The sequence below is a fragment of the Pongo pygmaeus genome, chromosome 1 (genome assembly GCF_028885625.2).
Source record: "Pongo pygmaeus isolate AG05252 chromosome 1, NHGRI_mPonPyg2-v2.0_pri, whole genome shotgun sequence".
NCBI classification, from domain to species: domain Eukaryota; kingdom Metazoa; phylum Chordata; class Mammalia; order Primates; family Hominidae; genus Pongo; species Pongo pygmaeus.
Window position 1 is genome coordinate 197,437,542 of NC_072373.2, and position 15,993 is coordinate 197,453,534.

General features: G+C 53.2%; 2 protein-coding genes and 1 pseudogene across 4 annotated transcripts in view; 1 reads left to right on the forward strand and 2 right to left on the reverse strand.

Moving 5' to 3' along the window:
- Positions 1 to 9,765, forward strand: A3GALT2 (alpha 1,3-galactosyltransferase 2). Its single transcript, XM_063666246.1, has 8 exons — positions 1 to 95; positions 184 to 267; positions 485 to 573; positions 883 to 1,021; positions 3,752 to 5,028; positions 5,863 to 6,063; positions 8,038 to 8,236; positions 9,249 to 9,765. Exons 1-5 carry the CDS (start codon positions 1 to 3, stop codon positions 4,431 to 4,433), a joined length of 1,089 nt encoding a protein of 362 aa, XP_063522316.1. The 3' UTR covers positions 4,434 to 5,028; positions 5,863 to 6,063; positions 8,038 to 8,236; positions 9,249 to 9,765.
- Positions 9,766 to 10,404: 639 nt separating this feature from the next.
- LOC129020109 (uncharacterized) lies at positions 10,405 to 11,407 on the reverse strand (annotated as a pseudogene).
- Positions 10,405 to 15,993, reverse strand: part of ZNF362 (zinc finger protein 362) — a 62,897-nt gene continuing 57,308 nt past the window's right edge. For all 3 annotated transcript variants that reach the window (XM_063666233.1, XM_054463970.2, XM_063666235.1), the window contains 2 exons: positions 15,817 to 15,975; positions 10,405 to 12,189 (listed from right to left, as the gene is read on the reverse strand). In XM_063666233.1, coding sequence (XP_063522303.1) covers positions 12,073 to 12,189; positions 15,817 to 15,975 — 276 coding nt within the window. In that variant the 3' untranslated portion in view covers positions 10,405 to 12,072. The remainder of the gene's footprint in view (positions 12,190 to 15,816; positions 15,976 to 15,993) is intronic.

A 15,993-nucleotide genomic window follows, 5' to 3' on the forward strand; every position in this document is an offset into this window, starting at 1 on the left:
ATGTTATCATCCCCCCAACCTGCCCAAGGTCATGCCCCTGCACAAGAAACTGGTAACACTGGCTACCTTCATGCAGAAGAACCGGCTGGCTGGAAGTAAGAAAGACTTTTCATGTATGTGTGCATATAAATATTTATGTCTATACATATAAATGAGTTACTGATGCCCCCCTCCCACCCCCAGGGCCTGGAAGAGAATCTTCTGGCGGCAGATCCTACTTGCACTTGGCCTCTTAGGCCTGTTTCTGTATGGCCTCCCTAAATTCAGGTACAAGCCCCTTTCCCCAGCACTTGAGGTGGGACCACAGAGTCAGGTTTGAAGGGGATCTGTCTAAGTGCCTCCTTGAGGGATGGAGGGCGGTGGCTAGCTCAGCTCAAGTATCCTTGTGAGCTCTCTCTCCTTGTAAGAAGCAAAGCCAGAGGGCTCCTGGCCAGGCTGACATGCTTCTCACGGCTGCCCGCCCCCCAACCTCAACCCGCCACAGGCATCTGGAAGCCCTCATCCCCATGGGCGTCTGCCCTTCGGCCACAATGTCCCTGCTGAGAGACAACTTCACAGGTGCCCTGCGTCCCTGCTAAGAAGCTCCCATCCCTCCTACTCCAAGGGCACCCCCAAACCCTACACAGCTCTGCCCTATGTCCCTGCCCTCCACACATCTCCCACCCCAGCAGAGCCAGGCACTCTGCCACCAAGTCCAGCAGCCCCATCGGGCCACACCTCCCAGTCCTCTGTGTTGCTCTGAGCTGAAGGCTTCCAGGGGCAGGAACTAGGTCTCATTAGTCTATGGGTCCCTAGGGCTCAGCACTGGGGAGGTGGCAGTGAACATGCACCAAGTGGGTGGATGAATGGAGCTATTTCCATTTCCCATCCCTGCCCTGGCCAGGGCCCGATCTGAAGTTCTGACCTGTACCCCCTGGGGGGCTCCCATTATTTGGGATGGCACTTTCGACCCAGATGTGGCCAAGCAAGAGGCTAGACAGCAGAACCTCACCATGGGGCTGACTGTCTTTGCTGTAGGCAGGTAAGGCCTGGGAAGGGAAGCAGTGCTGTCAAGGCTGTGAGTGGGAGGGGTGTGCATGTGATGAAGGAGGCGGGACACCCTGCTCCCCTGTGCCATGGGATCCCAAAGTGAAGCGAGAAGCAAAGACAGTACTTCTTGCCCCACACCCCCAGATGAGCACAGGACCATCCTTCTCCTCCTCCCTGGACACCAACACCATAGAGCCCGCCCAACACAGGCAGCCAGGGCTGTTCTAGAACCACATCTAGAAGGGACCTGCCTAGGGGCTGGGGCTCATCCATCTGGAGGCACTGGTTTTGTAGTGAGAAAATGATGGAGTCTTTCAGGTGAGAGTGGTGAGGAGGGAAGTGTGACTGGGTAAGTAGAGGGATGATTCACTGCAGTAGGTGCCCATTGGAGGTCAGCAGCTCAGGTGCAGGTACACAGGATTGTGGGGGCAGGTGCCAAGCAAGTCTGATGAAGGGAGAGGGGCTGGGGAGCTTAAGGATTGCAAGGGAGGGAACCTGAACTGGGCAGAGGGAAGTGAAGAGAGGAAGGGGGTGACAAATACTGAAGTGGCAAGGTCACCAGATTAGAGGATTCAGTGAGGTAGGACTGTTTTGGGTTGGGGGTGGTAATCACAGTAAGTGAGCTCGAACAACGAGGTCCTTACAGAGTGGGACAGACACTGATGAAGATCAAGTTGAGGGAGTAGCCACGGGAACAGGTGACTGTGAAGGGAACAGGTGACTGTGGAGGGCACGGGACAATCACTACAGGAAAGGAAGTCAAGAGAAGAAATGGCAGTGGGGTGCTGACCTCCCCACTATGGATGACAGGGAGTGTCTAAGCTGCGTGTCAACCTTCCTGAAGTGACACGAAGGGGACTCTTGGCTGACAGTGGCAGTCAGATCCTATAACTAGTTTTGGGCAACTAAAAGAAGCATTTCTAAAAGTGGAACTAGTTGCTTTGGGAAGGTGGTGAGAACCTCCCATTCAGGAAGGATGGGGAAGGAATTTTGTTACCAGATACCCCAGACAACCGTTCAAGGCTCCTCGAACTCTGTCCCCAACACCCTACAAGGGAGAGAAAGCCAGGAGTGCCACTGACAGGCAAGGGGATGAAAAGGACCAAGGGCTGCCCCGTGGACCAGGTGGGCAGAACTGCTGGGCTACTTGGGCCTTCGCCTCTCCCAGGGCCTCGGTGCTCCCACTTCCATCACACATGCTGAGTAGGGCGTTCCTGCCCCAGCGCTAGGGGTCAGACACTCAAGGTACAGAAAATTTTGGGATACTGAGGTCCTGAGTTCCAAGATTCTAACACCATGAAATGCTGAGATTTCCTAGGTCTCTGATTCTCATTTCCCACAGTCACCAGGAATAGAGCAAGTGCAAGTAAAGGTACAGGCTCTAAGGCCAAGCTGGGTTCAAATCCTGGCTCAACCACTTACCAATGGTACATACAAGTTTCTAACGCTCTTTAGATGAGACAATGCACATTGACTTAGAAAGCAGCGGCTGCCACATGATAAAAGTTCAAAGTATTATTAGGCACTGTGACTAATATTTTAAAGTCCTAGGATCCCAAGGTCTGTTCATACAGTATTCCAGGCAGCCTTGTTATCTATATAGTGAAAGACAGTGACTTAAAACAGCTTATTATTATAGCTCATAAAATAATTCTGTGGAGGGCCGGGAGCAGTAGCTCACGCCTGTAATCCCAGCACTTTGGGAGGCCCGAGACGGGAGGATCACCTGAGGTCAGGAGTTCAAGACCAGCCTGGCCAACATGGTGAAACCCCATCTCTACTAAAAATACAAAAAAATTGGTGGGGCGTGGTGGTGGCCGCTTGTAATCCCAGCTACTTGGAGCCTGAGGCAGGAGAATCGCTTGAAGCCGGGAGGCAGAGGTTGTAGTGAGCTGAGATAGCGCCACTGTACTCCAGCCTGGGCCACAGGAGCGAAACTCTGTCTCAAAAATAATAATTCGGTGTGTCAGTAATTCAGACAGGGCTCAGCAGGAAGGGCTCCTCTTCTCATGCTCTCAAATGTCTGGGTCTCAGCTGGGAGACCAACTGCTGAAGACTGGTGGGGCCAGCTTAGGCTTCCTCACTCATGGCAGCACCCAAGTTCTGGGACTTCTTAAATGGAGGCTCGGAGCTCTAAAGACAGAAACGCTGCCAGTCCTCCAAAGGGCCAGTATGAGGCAGGAGTGGCAGGCAATTTGCAAGCATCTTCAGTCCAACCTGCCCTGCCCCATCAAAGTTGAAAGATGCTAGGGCTAGAGGGTCCGGAGTTCCAAGGCCGGGTGTGGGGAGGACCAGGCAGCACTGGTGGGGTGGGGGTAAGGTTGGGGTGGGGTAGGGGTGAGGTGGGGTGAAGTGAGGTTGGGGTGGGGGTGGGGTGAGGTTGGGGTGGGGGTGGGGTGAGGTTGGGGTGGGGGTGAGGTGGGGGTGAGCTTGGGTTAGGCGTGCTGAGGTGGGGGTAGGGATAAGGTTGGGGTGGGGTGAGGGTTGGGGTTGGGTGGGTTGAGGTGGGGGTGACGGTTGGGTGGGGTGGGGGTGGGGGGGAGGTGGGAGTGGGGTGAGGTGGGGATGGAGTGAGGTTGGGGTAGGGTGAGATGGGGGTGAGGGTTGGGAGGGGTGGGATGAGGTCGGGGTGAGGGTGGGGTGGGGGTAGGGGTGAGGTGAGGTGGGGAGGCCGGCCCCGCCTCGCTTCACTCTCAGGCTGACCGTGGCGCCACGCCCTTAGATACCTGGAAAAGTACCTGGAGCGCTTCCTGGAGACGGCGGAGCAGCACTTCACGGCGGGCCAGAGCGTGGTGTACTACGTGTTCACCGAGCGGCCGGGATCGGTGCCCTGCGTGGCGCTGGGCCCGGGACGGCGGCTGCGCGTGGAGCGCGTGGCGCGCGAGCGGCGCTGGCAAGACGTGTCGATGGCGCGCATGCGCACGTTGCACGCGGCGCCAGGCGGGCGGCTGGGCCGCGAGGCGCACTTCGTGTTCTGCATGGACGTGGACCAGCACTTCAGCGGCACCTTTGGGCCCGAGGCGCTGGCCGAGTTGGTGGCGCAGCTGCACTCCTGGCACTACCACTGGCCGTCGTGGCTGCTGCCCTTCGAGCGCGACGCGCATTCGGCCGCCGCGATGGCGTGGGGCGAGGGCGACTTCTGCTACCACGCGGCGGTGTTCTGGGGCAGCGTGGCGGCGCTGCGCGGGCTGACGGCGCACTGTGTCGGGGGCCTGGCCTGGGACCGCGCTCGCGGCCTGGAGGCGCGCTGGCACGACGAGAGCCACCTCAACAAGTTCTTCTTGCTGCCCGCCAAGGTGCTGTCGCCCGAGTTCTGCTGGAGCCCGGACTTCGGCCCGCGGGCCGAGATCCGCCGCCCGCGACTGCTCTGGGCGCCCAAGGAGTACCGGCTGCTGCGGGACTAGCGCCGCCGCCGGCTCCCGGCCCTCCGGCTTCTCCGCCGGCCCAGCCGGCCGGGCCTCGCTCCCGCTCCGGGCGTCTTTGGCCCCGGGAAGGTGTGGAGTGGGAGTCACGAGAGGAAGAGATCCTGAAACCGGGCGGGGCCCTTCTGGACGCTGATGGCGCTCTGGAGGGCAGAGAGATACTGGATACAAAAGTCCTACCTGCTTCATGTGCGCCAGTCCGTGGGAGTGGGAGTAGGAGGAGGAGCTCCTCACTTCAAGAGAAAAATCCCCTTCCCTTAACAGTGAGCGAGGCACAACTGCAGTAGAGCCTCGAGCTATCAGCCTGTAGACCTTTCACCCCTGAGCCTGCAGAATGCAGCTGGTGTCTGGAGATGTTTTAGTCCCACCTGCAACCCCCTTTTTAAATGAGGAGACTGAGACACAAAGAGGAAACATAACTGCCCAAGGACACAGAGGGTCCGAGTCACTGTGATGTCAGCGGCTGGAGAGGCGTGGCTGGCCCCTCGGGATGTCTCTGGGCAGGAGCCACAGGAAGAAACACAGGTGGCACCCCGTCATTGGCTCTGCCCTTTTACCTCCCCTGCTCATAAGCATGGTTTGTACATATTTCAGTAATATTATGATAAATTATTCCTGTGCTGCGAGACAAAGTAGCAAACATAAGAAGCCATGTTTGCTCCTTTCCCTTGCCAGCATAATTTCACAAAGCCCTGACTGTGACAGCATATAGCTGTCAAAACAAAAAACACAGCTCCCCACGTCCCTGCCAGAGCCACTATATTCCCTAAAAAAAATAAGTGACTCTAGATATATCTCCATATAAGATAATGTCAGTTGGGGTTAGTGATCATACTTCTATAAACTATAACCAGATACACTCTTACACACAAACTTAGATATAATTTTACGCATACTGAAGCTTCACCACCTATATCTAAACTCTAAACTAAAATACTACGTTCAGGCCGAGCATAGTGGCTCATGCCTGTAATCCCAGCACTTCGGGAGGCTGAGACACACAGATCACTTGAGGTCAGGAGTTTGAGACCAGCCTGGCCAACATGATGAAACCCCATCCCTATTAAAAATACAAAAATTAGCAGGGCGTGGTGGCACACACCTGTAATCCCAGCTACTGGGGAGGCTGAGGCACAAGAATCGCTTGAACCCGGGAGGTGAAGGTTGCAGTGAGCCGAGATCGTACCACTGCACTCCAGCCTGAGCGACAGAGCAAGACTCTGTCTCAATAAAATAAATACTACATTCAAAGCATCTGATGGAACCTCTCTAAAGAGCTCCTCCTGGGCCATAGGCCTTGGTCGATGGTCCTCAATAAGACTTCTAAGTGACACTAACTTTAATTATTAAAAAACTTACTTTTATTCTTTAGTTGACATTCCCAAATTGTTATTGTGGCTTTTTCTCCTAGACAAAGTCCAAAATGACATTTTCTGGCCTCGGGGCTATAGCAGGGCGACATTTGGCCACAGTATCTGGGAGGGAAGTTTCCACATCCGCGGCAGCTGTCTAGACTTCGGATCCCCAGTAGGGAAACACAGGCTCTGAATAGGAGTTGGAAGGCGTCAGACCGTCCCGGGAAGGTGGTCACAGAGCCAAGGAGACAGGGAAGGTAGCCACTGAAGCCCCTGACATTTTGTCTGACATTTGGGAAAACTGGGGCCCTGAGAGACTGGGATTTCACCCTGGCTCTCCTGAATCTTTTATGTAGTATTGTCACCAACCTTGCATTTTAATAGCCTCCACTCCCAGGTAGGGCAGCAATTCTTGCTATTTACCAGACCCAGCTATTGATGATAAGAGAGATTTGTCCTCTCAAAAGCAGTTCAAAATGTCTTCTATCTAAACTAGATTAGCAAAACCCAGAAGGCCTTCTGGACTCAGGATTAGAGATGAGAATGGGCCACGTGTGTCAGAACAGGCAATTTGGCCGGGCACAGTGGCTCACACCTGTAATCCCAGCACTTTGGGAGGCTGAGGCAGGCGGATCATGAGGTCAGGAGTTCGAGACCAGCCTGGCCAGCATGGTGAAACCCCGCCTCTACTAAAAACACAAAAATTAGCCAGGCATGGCAGTGGGCACCTGTAATCCCAGCTACTCAGGATGCTGAGGCATGAAAATCACTTGAACCTGGGAGGCAGAGGTTGCAGTGAGCCAAGATCTTGCCACTGCACTCCATCCAGCCCGGATGACAGTGCGAGACTCCGTCTCAAAAAAAAAAAAATTTCTGACTGTGAGCTGGGGAAGATGTGTGTCCTCCACCTTACCCTGCAGCATTCACTGAGGGCCACACATGCTGACCCTAACAATTGCCGCAGACCCTAACAATTGCTGGGCCATTCAATACCTGAGCATGAGCCAGTAAGAGATGATGTGAACTGGCTCTTCTTCTGTGTGTGGGTAGACAAGTTCCTTACCTTTGCTGGCCTCAGTTTTCTCATACGTGAAATGTGGATGCCACTCTCCCTCCCTGCAGGGGTTGTGGTGGTGCTCTAGAAAACACAACTTGCCTTCCTCTCCATGCCTGCCTCTTCTCCAGCATGTTCAGAGAGTGCAAAGGATTTGCCAAAGAACAGTCATTTCCTGGTTTTTGTTTGTTTTTGAAACAGCATCTCACTCTGTTGCCCAGGCTGGAGTGCAGTGGGTATGATCATGGCTCACTGCAGCCTCAACATCCCTGAGCTCAGGTGATCCTCCCACCTCAGCCTCCCAAGTAGCTGGGACTACAGGCATGCACCACCACACCAGGCTTTTTTTTTTTTTTTTTTTGTAGAGGCGGGGTTTCACCAAGTTGCCCAGGCTGGTCTCGAACTCCTGGGCTCAAGGGAATCCACTTGCCTTGGCCTCCCAAAGTGCTGGGATTCCAGGCATGAGCCACTGCGCCCAGCCAGTCATTTCAGTTTTAAAGGGGGAATAAATGGCATGCTTAGGAGTTTCCAAGGCGTGGGCTGGAGGCAGCCTTGTGCTGTTGGGGATCTTCTTGAGGAGGGAGGGGTTCCAGGAAGCTGCAGGGTGGGCAACCCTTGGGAATGGCTCCCCTCCTAGTGAGCCCAGAGGCCTAAGGAGGAGTTGCGGGGGTGGGTACAGAGAGACTTGGATCTGAAGCAGGAATAACGAGGGCTAAAGCTCCTTCTGCAGCTGCCTCCATTACCATCAACACTGTCCTCAGCACCTATCCTGAGGCTCCCCCAGGGGCAGTGGCACTCACTCCCCATGTGAGCAGGTGAAAATCAGACTCAGTCCCCTCAGCATCACTGCTACATGCAAAATCTCCACCTGTCCCAGCCGCCCCACCTTGCCATGCAAGCTCAAATGCCACCCCTAGAAATTCCCAAACATCTTCAGCTCTTAGTCAGGGATCACTGATCATAAGGACCATAGATCCCTTAGGGCTAAGGCAAATAGCAGCAATAATGATGTGGACATATATTGGGTCTTACAACGTGCCAGTTCTAAGCATTAGACAGGTATTGATTCATTTAATCCTCATATCCACACTGTAAGTTGGTTACTACTGTTTACCTCATTTTACATATGAGGAAATCAGGCACAGATTTAGTAACTAACACAATGTCACACCACTAGCAACTTAAACTCATTGAAGTGAGAACGAACAGGAAATTAAACATAGCCAGAGGATGAAGACTGACAGGAACAGAGGTTACCACCAGCTCTTGGTCTCCTTGGTCCATTTCTGCTCTTTCTCTGCCGGCTTTGTTCTTCTGCTTGTATCCAGCTCAACACAGTCACCCCAAACCGCAGTCTACAGGGTTTTCCAGTTCAGGTACCCACCATCTCCTAACTTGTTCCTAGTTCATGGAATAGACAATCTGACAGGAGAGTCAGCTCCGTCTGGTGGTGTGCTGGTATAAGCCTAGTGGTTGACTGGGGAAAAAGAAAGCCCTGATTTATAGTGTTTGCCAATATCCATGGTGTAAATCCCACCATGGCTGATTTCAAGCTACCAGTACTCCCTGAATGCAGAGCTTGGAAGAGGTGTGCACAATTTTCTCACATGAATCAGGACAGCCATTATGCACCACTGGCTGCACCTATGTATCAAGTCAGAGTCAGGTGTCCATCCCTGGCCAATTGGCTGTGGCTGCAATGGGGTCATGTGACACAAATATGGCTGCCAGAGCCCATCCTTTCATGGCAAAGCAGGCTATGGGAGGTCAATTTCAGAGAAAGAGATGAGGCCCCTGAGATTACTGAAAACATGCTGGTTCTTGGCTACCACACATCCCTTTACTCTTCTGATAGTAACACACTCTGGTTTCCTCTTAGGGAACCTCTTGTGCTTCAGAAAGTGAAGAAGGTGAGGGCTTCACCCTCTACTCCAGGCTTAGAGCATGGGCCCTAGGCCCAAGCCAAACAAGCATACAACATGATGCAGTTAGAACCAGGAAGACCCAATTAGACTTTTGCTGGGTGCTATGGTTTGAATGTGTCCCCCCAAAAAAACGTGTTGGAAACAACCCCCAGTGCAACAGTGTTAGGAGTTGGAGCCTAGTGGGAGTTGTTGGGCCATGGGGGCTCCACCCTCATGAATGGATTAATGCTGATTATAAAAGGATATGAGGCTTCAAGTTCCATTTTTCTCACTCACCCTCTTTTTGAGATGGATCTTGTTCTGTCTCCCAGTCTGGAGTGCAAATGGTGCAATCACGGCTCCCCACAGCCCTGACCTCCCAGGCTCAAGCAATCCTGTCACCTCAGCCTCTCAAGTAGCTGGGACTACAGGTGCATGCACCACCACACCTGGCCAATTTTCTTTTTTTTTTTTTTTTTTGTAGAGACAAGGTCTCCCTATGTTGCCCAGGCTGGTCTCAAACTCCTGGACTCACATGATCCTCCTGCCTTGGCCTCCCAAAGTGCTGAGATTACAAGCACGAGCCACCAAGCCTGGCCTCACCCTCTCTTGCTCTTCTGCCTTCCGGCATGAGATGACATGGCATGAAGGCCCTCACCAGATGCTGGCACCATGCTCTTGGACTTCCCAACCTCCAGAACTATGAGACTGGAATTTATCATGAACAGAATGAAATTTCTGCTCATTATAAATTACCAAGTTTGTGATATCCTGTTATAGCAGCATAAAACAGATGAAGACACTGAGGCTTTTGTCAGAGAGACAGAGGCTTGATTGCTGGAACCCTGGGGACTGTGAGACTAGAGCTGCTGACCCCACAGGAGCCTCAGGCTGAAGCTGACTCAGAACAAAGTGGAGAGCTGGAGACACATCCTTTGAGCCCTGAAGCTGGCCTGACCACTGTCCTGTTACATAAGCCAATACACCCTTGTTTGGATTGGACTTTCTATCACTTGCAGCAAGGTCTTGACACATGAGGACTGTGAGGACTCAGGGAAATGAGTTCCCAATGATGACCTCCATGGTAGTTACTTCTGTCCCCCTCACAGTGCTTCCACAGGGCCAGACTTGATAAGCTTTTGGGGATTTTATTACTAAATTTCCTTCCTAGGCAGTCAAAACATTGATCCCTATGGGGAAAAAAAATGTATGACAAGGATGTCTTGGACTCCCTCTCCAATCACTAGAATCACTTCCACAAATCAGGCACTCATGATGGACCCCCACCCCAGATAGGTGGGTTGCCCCTCAGGGAGCAGTGGAAGTGAGACTTATTGGTGGACCTAGTACATCCAAAAAGGCTCCAGAACTAGGCAATTCTGGGTCAGTTTATGTCACTGCCACTATACTGCAGCACGATCCTTAGCAAAGAGCCTCTCTTGGTTTGCTGCCCACTTCTTAGGGAGTTGTGAGGCAATCAACATAAAGCACTCAGTTCAGCACCTGGAGTGAGGCCAGCCCACAGTGAGAGGCCACTTTCTTCCTTCTCCAAGTCTGGGAGGCGGGGGAGGGGAGAGGAGCAATGGAAAGGTGCCCCCCAGCCCTGCCCTCGCACAGAGCACGCCAAACACCACCGCCACCCGGGTGCAGGTACAGTTTATTCTTCACAACAGAGAAATACAAAGAGCAGAGGGTTTGTAATTCCTTTGTTTCTTGCCCCCTTTAGTGTTTTCCCCCCACATTTGATTTTCATTTGCTCCCCACCCCCTTTTTTAAATAGAATGCAAACTACCTTCCTGAAGTGTCTGAGGGGCACCTGCCCTCACCTCCCTGCCTCCAAGATGCAGACTGAGAAGCCAACAGACTGTTTTTTCTTTTTTAATAAGGTAACTAGTTCTAAATATGGTGGCCTGGAGGTCCCATAGAAAAAGCAAAGGGGTGTTAACAGTATGTATAACAGCGTATTTACAGGGAGTAACATGCGGACAAAAAGCTACAATACTGAGTATCAGACGACGCAAGTCAAACAAAGGGCCGGGGGTGGGGGCAGAGAACCCCATGGGAAAAGAAACCCCAGGAAACGTTAAACTGGTAAATCAATGGCGAGTTAAGGCTTAAAAAGTGTATAAAAATAACACAGTTAATATTCAAAACGGAACTCCAGATACAGAATATATAGATGAGTTTCTGTCTAGTTTTCTTTTTTTTCCCGGGGGGATGTAGGGGGCTTCTCCGGGCTCTGTACATGGTTCCTATATACACCGACACGCATGGCTTTCAGATTGGGGTGTGTCTGTGGGGGCTGGGGGCAGGGTCTGTTCCTGGGATCTGCCTCCCCGAGGATCCCTTCCCTGCTGAGGGGCCTAGGGCCTCGGCTGGGGATTCCCACTCCATGGCAGGGAAGACAAATAACCCCTCCCTGGGCACTGCCCCCATCTGGAGGAAATTCTGGAGGGAGGTCCCAGCCCCAGGCCCACTCCCTCCCCATCCCCCGCCCACAGTCTGGGATGGTGGGAGAGGTAGCCAAAAGGTTTCCTGGCCAGCACCGAGGTAGACTGGGGTGGTCTTCAGGGCAGCAGGGGAGGGCCAGGTCTTACCCAGCCCATCCCCACCCCATTTCCCTGGGCCCACCACCCAGCCCATCACTGCACCCTTTGGTCCTGTGGATCTCCCGCCCCTCTCATTTCTGCCTCCTTAAGCTGCCGCACCCCTCTGCTCAGTGATGCCCGGGGCACAGCTCGAGAGGTGCGAGCCAGGCACTCAGGGGCGAAGGGCTCACTCCGGCTGCTTCCTGCCCCTCCCACCTGGGGGTCCCCTTTGCAGTCCAGAAACCTAGGCCCGAGCCTTCCCTCAAGACCTGAGGCCATGGCAAGAGAAGGTCCCACACTGCCCTCTGGTTCTCTGCGTCCATCTGTCCGATTCTTTAAATTTCTCGGTCTTAGCAGCACCAACTTCCTGGCCAATAAATATCTTTTCTGTTATTTCCAAAACAAACTTAAAAAAACGAAAAAAAAAAAAACAGTGAAGCAAGTGAAGGGTGGGGAACAAAAAGAAAACTCAACAGAGAGGTTCAAAGTGCTCTGAGATCGTCTTTGGATGCCACCAAAACAGTCCAGAATCTTGCAGTTGGCCTGGCCGCCCCCCGGACTGGACCAGGCAGGGCTTCTGCGGACCAAGCTTTCTGGAAGATTGGGAAGGTCGTGAGAGAGCTTGGTGGTTCCTGGAGGGCCCCCAGAGGGAGCTGGGGCCTGGTGCTGCCTGGGTCTGTGTCTGCCAGTGGGCCGGGTGGGGCGGCGCCTCCAGTGGGCTCAGATGAGAGAGATTCGCACCGGGATGCCGGGGGACTCCGTCCTCTGGGGCGAGTGATGGCTCACCAGGTGCTCCACCACCGTGTGTTTGGACATGTGCTTCATCAGGTAGGTCTCCTGTGGGCAGGGATGAGATTCAGAACTGGGAACCACCAGCAAGGGAGGGAGAAGAGGCTGCAGTTCCCACCAGCAGCCACTGGAGGGCTCTTGGTAGGCGGTTCAGAGGGTGGAGGACAGCCACAGCTTCGCAGGGTCAGATGGGCATCGGCCATTGCTTCTAGAGACACTGCACTGCTGCCAGTACGAGTGCTGGCTGGAGAGCTCACCCCTCAGCAGTGCCCACCTGTGGCTCCCCAGGGCCAGGACCCCAGCCCCTTGCCACCTGGGTGTAGCTGGGTATACTGGCTGAACCTCAGCCCTGTCTGCCAGGTGAAGCACTGTGCCTGCATCTGGCTGGTGATCCCAGTGACAGTGAGGCAGCAGGACTGGGTCTGAGCCTAGCTCTGCTCTTTCTTAGTGGTGAGAACTTGGACAAGTCATCTTATCTCTCTGAGCCTCAGTTTCCTCCTCTAAGCAGGCATAGGGGAGGAACAACCTCAACAGGTTGCTATGGTGACAAAGATCAAGCCCTTAGCATGGAGTAAGGGTTGAAGGGTCCACTCCTGCCCTAGTCTCTACATTTCCTTTCCTTCCTTTTCTTAAGGTCTCACTGTGTCGCCCAGGCTGGAATGCTGTGGCACAATCACAGCTCACCGCAGCCTCAACCTCCTGGGCTCAAGCAGTTCTCCCACCTCAGCCCTCCAAGTAGCTGGGACTACAGGTGGGTACTATCATGTCCTCCACTGGCTCTGCTGGATCTGACCTGAGGCACCAGGCCTGGGTAGGTGAAGTTGTGACCCAGGGCTCACTGCAGGCCCAGAAGCCCTCACACTAAGCTGCATCCTTCCAATCGCCTTTGCCAGAAGCAGAGGCGGTACTCCCACCTGCCACTCCTTGACTTCAGACCTCAATATGCTCAGAACCCAGCAGAGGAAGCCCTCAAATGTGGCAACATGCTATCCAATACCAGAGGGAAGCAACCTGCAAATTCCTAGCTAGGAAACTACTCTTCAGTGAATAAATAACAAAGAAAAAAAGTGGGGGTAAGGGGACCTAGAGATTAAAAGATATACTGAGCCACTACGATGCAGAAATCTTATTTGGATCTTGAGCTAAAAAGAATAATGTAGGCTGGGCACGGTGGCTCATGCCTATAATCCCAGCACTTTGGGAGACTGAGGCGAGCAGATCACCTGAGGTCATCAGTTCGAGACCAGCCTGGCCAACATGGTGAAACCCCGTCTCTACTAAAAATACAAAAACATTAGTTGGGCGTAGTGGCACATGCCTGTATTCCCAGCTACTCGGGAGGCTGAGGCAGGAGAATCACTTGAACCTGGGAGGCAGATGTTGCAGTGAGCTGAGACTGCGCCACTGCACTCCAGCCTGGGTGACAGAGCGAGACTCCATCTCAAAAAAAAAAAAAAAAAAAAAAAAGGAATAATGTAAATACACCAAATCATGGCATTCATGACACAAATGAAAATGTCAATGCTGAATGGGTATTTGAGTATCTGATGATGATAAGGACTTTGGTTAATTACTTTTTGGTATTCCAAAGGTATTGTGGATATGCTCAAAAAAGGAGTCTTTATCATTAGAGAGATAAAGTGAAATTTTTAGAAACAGTATGATGTCTGGATTGTACTTCAAAAAACAGGAGTATGGATGAGGCAGGATTGGTTGATGGTGTAGGAGGTTATGGAAAACTTGAGCCTTGGAGAGAGGCAGGGACTGACTGGAGATCAGCTAGCCAAGCGGGGGCTCCTGCTCACCCCTTTGGAGCTCTTTTCCCTGCAGATTCTGTCCTCTTCGCCTCCTGACCCTCCTCTGCCCTTTGAACTCCAGGGAAGAATAAACGTTACAGACTCAGCACTTAGCAAGTGGCAGCCCTGCCCGGCACCTGACAAGTACTGCCAACGACCCCACCTATGATCCATGAACAGCCTCCAGCCAGAGTGACCTTGCAAAAATACCTTCCCTGCCAGGCACAGTGGTGCACACCTGTAGCCCCAGCTACTCTGGAGGTTGAAGCAGGAGGATCCCTTGAGCCCAGGATTTTGATTCCAGCCTGGGCAACATAGCAAGACCCCGTCTCTAAAATACACCAAAAAAAAACCCTCCCTGACAGTCCCCTCCCTGTGGCTTCCCATTCCACCTGAAAAAATATCCAAACTTTTCTAATAGAGCCCCAAGGCCCCAACTGGCCTAATTTCCTTTGAGTTCTTGTAACATACCAAGTTTGTTCCCTCTCAGGGGGTTTGCACTCAGTGTTCGCCTGCGTGGAAGCTTCTTTCCCCTCTTTCTCCTCCTCACCCAATTATCCTTCAAGGCTTCATCTAAGCGTTGCTCCTCCAGGTGGTCAATCTGGACTAATCCCCCTTCCCAGCCTCCATTGTGTCCTCCCTGCTGGCTTTCAAAACACACTTTTACCACAGTGGTTCTCAATTGAGGTGATTTTGCCCCCCCAGGGACAAAGAGCCAGGATGAGAACCCAGGAGTGGCAGGGACAGAAGGAGCTCCCAGGGAGGACACAGAGGGACAGAGCTTCAGGGCCATGCTGTCCCCCAGGATGCAGGACTCCAGAATGCAGGACAGCATGGCCCTGCAGCTCAGCCCCTCTGTGTCATCCCTGAAGACATTTTTTGGCTGTCACCACTTGGGGAGCGGTTGCTACTGGCATCTTGTGGGTGGAGGCCTGGAATGCTGCTCAGAGCCCTGCCACGCGCAGGCCAGCACCCACAGTGGAAACGTCTGGCCCAAATGTCCCTCTGGACTAGGGCCGAGAGTCTCTACTTTACAGCCGCTACACAATTTCCCATCAAACAGTTACGTGTGTACTTGTTTAATACTTGTCTCCAACAGTTCTTAACTTCCCTGGGGGCAAAAAATAGATCTGTCTGGCTCATCCCAATGCCCGGGCACCAGGCAGAAGTGTTTAGTAAAGACTGAGTGAATAAATAATGGTACTAGCTCAGGTTGATTTGGCACCACTCTGCCAGCCAACAGCCCTGTGAGTTCATCCATCTGACAGATGAGGAAACTGAGGCTCAGTGACCTCTATGTTGGGGATACGGGGTCTGTTAACTAGAATATTAGATCAAACAGAAGCACACACTCAAGTGATTCGCCTGGGGGTGAATGGTATTTCTGGGTGTCAAAAGGCCCTCGTTTGGGGAAATTCCCACCCAGGGACGGGAGCTGAATGCTCTGAGCTTTCCGGGCTGCTCAAGTCTTTCCTGAGATGAAGGTGGCTATGGGCCACGTCACTGCGCCACCTTGTGGCCACGATGGGGGTTGCAGCTTCCTGGGTGACTGGAAGGCCCTTCTCTCTCTGTAGCTCTGCAGAGCAGGTGAAAAGCCTCCTGCCACTGCTGTGAGTACTCCAGGGCCTCGGAGACTCAAGCTAAAGGTGAGCAGGAGGCTAGGGGCTTGGTCTGGGGTAGCTGAAACCAGAAGTGGGAAGCAAAAGCCCTGGTTCTACCCTTCCCTGTGATCTCAGGGTGTCACTTCCCTTCTCTAGGTCTCAATTTCTTTGTCTGGAAAATGGGAAGAGTCGACACAGATCTGAAGATGGGGAAGCAGCTGAGGCCTGGAAGAGGAAGTGGCTCCCCCGGGGCAGGGCACAGGCCGACCGGCACTCACCGAGGTGTAGGCCCGCCCACACATGCTGCAGCAGTAGGCCTTGGCGTGCTTGATGGCATGGGCCGAGAGGTGGATCTGTAAGGAAGCGGAGTCCGAATAGGCCCGGTAGCAGTTGGGACACTTGTAGGGCTTGTCCTTGTTGTGCTGGCGCTGGTGAGACTGTAGGGGCACAGCAGG

Excerpts from the sequence above, each read along its gene's own strand:
- A3GALT2 (XM_063666246.1), top strand. The coding sequence starts at position 1 with ATGTTATCATCCCCCCAACCTGCCCAAGGTCATGCCCCTGCACAAGAA. Across the intron at positions 96-183 it reads GAAGAACCGGCTGGCTGGAA|GGCCTGGAAGAGAATCTTCT; the intron begins GTAAGAAAGACT and ends TCCCACCCCCAG. Across the intron at positions 268-484 it reads TATGGCCTCCCTAAATTCAG|GCATCTGGAAGCCCTCATCC; the intron begins GTACAAGCCCCT and ends AACCCGCCACAG.